This window comes from Capsicum annuum, chromosome 11, assembly GCF_002878395.1.
Source record: "Capsicum annuum cultivar UCD-10X-F1 chromosome 11, UCD10Xv1.1, whole genome shotgun sequence".
NCBI lineage: Eukaryota > Viridiplantae > Streptophyta > Magnoliopsida > Solanales > Solanaceae > Capsicum > Capsicum annuum.
In genome coordinates, this window is record NC_061121.1 from 137,861,754 (window position 1) to 137,869,576 (window position 7,823).

Below are 7,823 nucleotides of genomic sequence, written 5' to 3' on the forward strand. Positions count from 1 at the left end.
TATCTTCTTCGTGGAAATCAATATGGACAAGTATGCCTACCTCTTTTTTTCTTGTCTTGTCTTCACTTCTTTTGGTGTGTACACGTATCTTTTTCATTTGCCTTGAAGTTTCCTTTTTGGAAACTTACATGTCATAGCTTGGTCCTTATATATGATTAATGACTCTCACAAGCTACTAATTATCAATAAGGACACCCATAAAGTGTGAAAACATCTCTACGCAAAGTTCTGACACAAAGTTTTCCCTCTTCTCATGATTTCTCCTTAGTGGGATAAATAGTGGGTAATTGTGGCTCAGCAAAGAATTTTATGCAATTGTTCTCTTAATACAACTCACTGTTGTAGTTACCTTTTCCTTTTCCAAGATAAAGTGTTATGAGCCTCCTATAAATAGGATAGAGTATGCCTTATAGAAATAAACAACATCTCTTTTTAATCACATACCTAAAAAATTTATTTAAATAGTAAAAAACATGACTGTCCTCTTTCCAGAAAGGAAAAACCTTGCTCACTGGTTCAAATTACATCAATGCTTTGTTTTGCTTTCCATATCTTGTTTTAGTAAGTGTCCCCTCTGCAGCTTCAGTCTCTAAACTATTTTTCTCTGTTCCTGTTACGCCACCAGGGTACATTGTCACGGCTAAACTATGACCCATGTATGGCGGACGCAGTTACTAAAATAAATATATTGGTTGTGGAAGGATACTTATTTGAACTTCCTGATACAATCCGAACAATTTCAAAAGTCTGCGAGAAATCCCGCAAGAATGGAGCATTAGTTTCCATCACAGCATCAGATGTGTCCTGCATTGAAAGATATTATGATGATTACTGGTAAAACCTTATTTTCTATCTTGCTTCCGCATAATAAAGCTGAAAATCTCCCCACCCAATCATTCCAAAAGAGAAAAAAACTCCACTCTGATAAAGCAAAAGTAGAACAACATCATAACCAGTGTAATCTCACAAGTGGGGTATGATGAGGATGGCTTGTATGCAGCCTCATCCCTACCTTGCAAAGGTAGAGAGGCTATTTCTAATAGACCCTCAATAATAAAGCCAAAGTAGAAAGAAAAGGTGAAGCTTCGATAAATATGTGAACTCACTCGTCAAAGTTTGGATACTTAATGTGTAATGAGAAGCACATGCAGATCCATGCTAGATCTTGAACAAGACTATATTGATAAGGCTAAAGTCTACCAGTGGCTAGCAGTCCATTGAAATTGTCATGAAAACTTAAGTTAGAAAACCAAAATTTATTGTTGTTTAGACTTGTATATAGTGAAATCGATTTGTTTCTTTTACTATGATAGTGTTATTTATCCTTATTATTTTCCACATTTTTCATTCCAGGGAAATCATGGAAAATTATGCAAATATATTATTTGCGAACAACGAAGAAGCATATCAAATCATGAGGACGCGTTATCTCAAAACTTCAATGTTCAGGATATTGATCCCTCTTATTTATACTAATCGCTAAATCATTTATCCAAATAAGCTTTTCTCAGTGACAACATACAGAAGATCAACGGGATGAAAATTATGAGTAAATCATCAGAATCAACTTGTGTTGTCCTCCCGCCAAAGTTATTCTGGATGATGGAGAAACTAGTCCACGAGTTTCGTGGGCATATGGGTGAAGTCTTAGCCCTCTCATGGTCCAAAAATGGGGTCAGTATAATAATATCACATTGGCTACTATATAGTAAAAACTCCTCCATTCAGTTGTACTTGTCCACTATACTAGCCTATCAAGAGAAAAGTAATCTCATTTCCCCATTATCTTTATCATTAACTACTCATTCCCTAAATCATTTCCAAAAGATTTTTTGAAACACTAATAGTCATGGGCGGTAAAGTATATAGTTCATTTATTACTTCTTAAGGAGAGTGTAAAGTCCATTGTGGAGAAGTAAAAGTGAAAGGAGGGAGTATATTTATGGCTTCGTAAAACATCATCCAACATGAATAAACTGTAATTCATGTACCAACGTCATTTGATACAGTACCTTCTATCATCTTTTGTTGATAAAAAAGCTCGTCTATGGCAAGTTGTACATGATCAGTGCCTTAGTGTTTTTTCACATAATAATTATGGTAAGCCTATTTTTGCAATTTCAATCTTCTTGCTGAACTTCTTTTCTAAACTTTAAACTAGATGCTCATCTCATATATCTGCCAATGTCATACTTGGATTCAGTCACTTGTGTAGAATTCAATCCCATGGATAATTATTTCATTAGTAGCTAGATAGATTGTAAAGTACGTCTATGGTAGGATCATGGTTGTCGAGTGATTGATTGGACTAATCTAAAGAAAATAGTGATTGTTGTTTGTTATTGTCCTGATGGAAAGGTATGATTTCCTTTATTCATTTTTTAAAACTTTTAAAGATGGTAACTTGATTTTTGAACTTATTTAAGTTTCTCACTTGTGATTGGTGCAGGTGGTGTTGTCGGATACAAGAATGGTAATTGCCATTTTTATGATGTTGTAGGTACAGAAGCTTGTCATTTCTTGATTCTTTATCCTCGGTTTATTCTTTTTCTCACTGTTTTCAGATAAATGCTTTCAATATTAGCTCCAAGAGTGGAATAATTTTGGGAATTGATTTTGTCCCCTAACAAAATTGCTAGAGTAGGTTGTGAATGCAGTAGACTTTTCTAAACTTAGAACTGCACATTGCAAGTTATGATTTCCATATTACGCTCATCAAGAATTCTGGCATACTTTAGAAGTATCAAAAGAAAGTTAAATGCATGTCTACTGACAAGGTGGGAAAATAAGCCGTCCATGAAATATAACCACTGTAATGGTCTCGAGCGCAATATTGCTCTGTGAGAAGGAAAAATTGAAGGAAGGGAGTTCTATTCTCCATCTATTTTGAGTTGTCTTCGAAAATATAACCAGGTTCCTCTAGCTGACATAAAGTTTTAACATAAAAATAAATCACCTCGTCTTTGGGAATACTTAATAACGTTAGTGGGTATAGCAAGAGATACTTAACTTCAAGTGAATAGTGCTTCCTCACATACTTTAGCTAGGCTTAGAAGTCGATTCCCAACATAGACTCTTTCCTCTCATCAACTAAGTTTCTCAGACTCTCCAAAAATATAGCTGCACTCGTGTTGGATCCTTAAAAAATACACAATTTTTGGAGGATTCTTCACGCACCTGTAGATATTTTCAAAGAGCCCAAGACACTTATCTCATCGAAAAATACCTAAGACCTTTTTATATTTCAGTGAGCTATTTATGCAACTATGTTTCCATCACTTGTCCTTTTTACTCTACTATATTATAAAGTATTTATCTTGTTTAATTTTACTCTAACAGACAATTCATATTAATGGACTATCATTTCTGTGTTTTAGGTAATCGCTTGCAGATGGGCCTCCCGGTAAGCTTTCAAGGAAAGAAGAAGCTTACTAACAAGACAGTAACTGGATTTCATGTAACCATTTTTCTTTATTTCCCTTACTTTTCACAAAAATGGTTTCGTCTACTTATTTTATGAACTTGAGAACTAATTGAATTTCATCACGCAGTACTTCCCAAATGACTCGAGTAAAGTCATGGTTACTTCTGTTGATTCACAAGTTAGAATACTTTGTGGATCCAACATCATTTGCAAATTCAAAGGTATATTGGTTGCGTACCCTATACTTCCTCGCCCCCCACCAACTTTTTGTTTTTATTGCGCTTTAGCTTAACTTTGGTAAAGGTGAGCAGCTTTTTCATATGCTGCATGTCTAGGAAAACTTTGTCATTTTTCATCAAAAGAAAGTCCCTTTTCTGCTATAAGGTACCTTAGAAACTTTGTTCATTTATAGCTTGAGTTTGAAAACAAATTATCTTAGATAATGGTTATCTGCACTGGGAGCTGAATGAATAATAATAAGAGAGTATGTTGCTCCTTAATACAGGATCTTTATGGTATTGTATTTTAATAAATTATGCCTTTTTGAAGTTTTTGTGGAGTGAAGATCTATGTTTATTTCCTTTTTTCTTTTGCTTCCTTACTCGTTAGTAGATGAAGAGCTTAGAGGTCAGGTAGTGGAGGTGAAGAGGATCAACGATAGGTTGATGACTATTAAGTTGGTCATTCGGGGGTTTACCCTGAACGTGTGTAGTGCTTATGCGCCGCAAGTGGGAGCGGAGGGGGAGGAGAAGATGCGGTTCTGGGAGGCTTTGGAGGAGGTGGTGAGAGGCGTGCCCAGTTCGGAGAAGATTGTTGTAGCAGGGGATTTCAACGGGCACATCGGGGCGCTACCGGGAGACTTTGGGGATGTGCATGGTGGTTTTGGTTTTGGAGAGAGAAATGAAGAGGGGGCGACCCTATTGGAGTTTGCGAGGGCCTTTGGGCTGGTGGTGGTGAACTCGGGCTTCCCGAAGAAGGACGAGCACCTGATCACTTTTCGGAGCGCGATAGCCAGGACCCAGATTGACTTTTTGTTGCTTAGGAAAGGGGATAGGGCGTTGTGTAAGGACTGTAAAGTCATCCCGAGTGAGAATCTCTCGACCCAACATAGGCTTTTGATTATGGATTTGGGTATAAAGAAGAATAGAAAGAGGAGGAGTAAGGAGTGTAGACCGAGAATTAAGTGGGGCGGCTTGACGCCAGTGAATGCGTGGGAGATAGGGGAGAGGTTGGCGGGCAAGGGGGTGTGGGAGTGTAGGGGGGACGTAGATAGTATGTGGGACAGGGCGGCAAGGTGCATCAGGGAGAATGCAAGGGAGGTGTTGGGTGTTTCTAGGGGCCGGGCCGGTCACCATCGGGGGGATTGGTGGTGGAATGAAGAGGTGGAGAAGAAAGTGGAGACCAAGAAAGAGACGTATGCTAAGTTGGTGGAAAGTAAGGACGAAGAAGAGAAGCGGGTAAACAGGAAAGAGTACAAGCTAGCGAGGAAGGAGGCGAAGTCAGCGGTCACGGCAGCTAAGACGGCCGCTTTTGAGAGCTTGTATGCAGGGTTACAGGGGAAAGGAGGGGAGAAAAAGTTGTTTAGACTCGCTAAGGCTAGGGAGAGGAAGGGTCGTGACCTCGATCAGGTGAGGTGCATTAAGGGGGAGGATAGTAGAGTGTTGGTGGAGGACGGCCACATAAAGAAGAGATGGCAGTCGTACTTTCATAGGCTCTTGAATGACGAGGGGGACAGAGCTATTGTGTTAGGGGAACTGGAGCACTCAGAGGAGTGTGGGGATTTTAGCTATTGTAGACGTTTTAAGGTAGAAGAGGTTAGACAGGCAGTCCGCAGGATGCGTAGGGGTAGGGCGACGGGGCCGGATGAGATACCGGTGGAGTTTTGGAAGTTCGTTGGAGAGGCTGGTGTAAGGTGGTTGACTGGATTGTTTAACGAAATTTTCAGGACGGCAAAGATGCCCGAGGTGTGGAGGTGGAGTACCATGATCCCTCTCTATAAGAATAAGGGGGACATTCAGAGTTGTAATAACTATAGGGGGATTAAGTTATTGAGTCACTCTATGAAGATCTGGGAGAGAGTGGTCGAGGTGAGGCTGAGACGGATAGTGTCTATCTCGGAAAACCAGTTCGGATTTATGCCCGGCCGCTCGACGACGGAGGAAATCCACCTGGTACGGAGGTTGGCGGAGCAGTATAGGGAAAGGAAGAAGGATCTGCACATGGTGTTTATCGACCTGGAAAAGGCTTACGACAAAGTCCCCAGGGAGGTGCTTTGGAGATGCTTGGAGGTGAGGGGAGTACCGCAGGCATATATCAGAGTAATTAAGGATATGTATGAGGGAGCGAAAACCCAGGTGAGGACGGCGGGAGGAGACTCAGAGCATTTCACTGTCCGGACAGGATTGCATCAGGGATCTACTCTTAGTCCCTTTTTGTTTGCGTTAGTAATGGATGTGTTGACGCGGCGTATTCAAGGGGAGGTGCCGTGGTGTATGCTCTTTGCAGACGATGTAGTTCTGATAGATGAGACTCGAGGGGGTGTAAATGACAAATTAGAGATGTGGAGGCAAACTCTTGAGTCTAAAGGGTTCAGGGTGAGCAGAAGCAAGACAGAGTATGTGGAATGTAAGTTTAATGACGTGAGGCGGGAGAACGAGGTAGTAGTGAAGCTGGAAGCACAGGAGGTATGTAAGAGGGATAAGTTCAAGTATCTCGGGTTCGTGATCCAGAGTAACGGTGAGATTGACGAGGATGTCTCGCACCGTATTGGGACGGGATGGATGAAGTGGAAACTCGCGTCGGGGGTGCTGTGTGATAAGAAGGTGTCGCCCAAGCTTAAAGGCAAATTCTATAGGGTGGTAGTCCGTCCGGCCTTGCTGTATGGAGCGGAGTGTTGGCCAGTTAAGAACTCCCACATCCAAAAAATGAAGGTGGCAGAAATGCGGATGTTGCGCTGGATGTGTGGACTGACTCGAGGGGATAGAGTTCGGAATGAGACTATCCGGGAGAAGGTTGGTGTGACTTCAGTGGAGTGTAAGATGCGGGAAGCACGATTGAGATGGTTCGGACACGTGAAGAGGAGGGGCATGGATGCCCCGGTCCGTAGGTGTGAGAGGCTAGCGTTGGATGGTTTTAGGCGGGGTAGGGGTAGGCCGAAGAAGTACTGGGGTGAGGTGATTAGGCGGGACATGGAACAGTTACAGCTCACCGAGGACATGACCCTAGATAGGAAGGTCTGGAAGACGCGAATTACGGCAGAAGAGTAGGGCCAGATTGGGTCGCTAGTGTAGGGAATTACTTGGTGGGGTTTTTTTTTATTTTTTATTTTTTATTCCCGTTATGATTCCGTATTCAGTGTTCCATGCTTATTACGAATCTGTGTGCTTTCCTCTGCTTTCCTCTGTTTTATATTCCTTATGGGTGCCGTATTTATGTTATGTCATCTGCTTCTGTGCTTTACTATGTGTTTGTGTGATATCTTGTGCCTTGAGCCGGGGGTCTTTCGAAAACAGCCTTTCTACTTCATCAGAGGTAGAGGTATGGACTGCGTACATCTTACCCCCCCTAGACCCCACTAAGTGGGAATACACTGGGTTTGTTGTTGTTGTTGTTGTTCCTTACTCGTTATGGTATTATACACAGTAACCCAACTTACCCTCTTTAAATATGTTGTCATTTAAGTGCTAATTAAGATTATTTATACTTTTTTATAGGTGTCCAAAATGAAGGAGATGAAGAAAGAAGTGATGAAGAAATTGACCTTACTTGAAAGACATGATTGTCCAAAATGAAGGAGATGAAGAAAGAAGTGATGCTTCAATTAATGTTGATCTTTTTGATTTTAAATTTCATGAAATTTATCGCCACTCGAATTTGATACTGTGTGTGAAAACTAATGATAATTTGACTGTAACATTTTGCTTGTGGGTTTAGATTACTAGTTTGTTAATTTGGATTATATTAATGAAAGATTTTGTTGTGATGTTTGTATATATATAATTCAATTGGTATTTGAACTGTTAATGGAATTTGAAGTAATTGGAATAGGTGGAAACAATCGTTGCAATAGCTAATTATAGTGGTTGCAATAGTTTGTAAAAAAATATTGGAAAAGACCAAAAAACGGTCGTAATAGGTGTCAAAAAGTATTGCAATAGGTAGTTAAAATTCATTGCAAAACACCAATAAATGTTGTAGTAGATGTCTAAAAATTGTTGCAATAGGGTTATGGCAACTCTTTCCTAACATTGCATTATAGTTTATTGCAACGGTTTTTAACCATTACTATAGACGATACAAAGCGTCACAATAGGAGGTTAGAAAAATCATTGCAATAGGTCTATATATTGCAATGGTCATCATAACCATTGCAATAGACCTATTGCATCGCTTACATATG

At 40.3% G+C, this 7,823-nt stretch overlaps 1 protein-coding gene across 6 annotated transcripts; it reads left to right on the plus strand.

Annotated features, from left to right (window-relative positions):
- Positions 1-659: 659 nt before the first annotated feature.
- On the plus strand, positions 660-7,212 carry LOC107848511 (uncharacterized sugar kinase slr0537; the record flags this gene model as incomplete). Of its 6 annotated transcripts, none has more annotated exon segments than XM_047398985.1 (5): positions 660-834; positions 1,354-1,674; positions 2,450-2,500; positions 3,378-3,645; positions 7,138-7,212. In XM_047398985.1, coding segments are annotated over 2 exon segments (305 nt in total), but the record flags the coding sequence as incomplete, so codon positions are not given.
- Between the last annotated feature and the right edge of the window lie 611 nt (positions 7,213-7,823).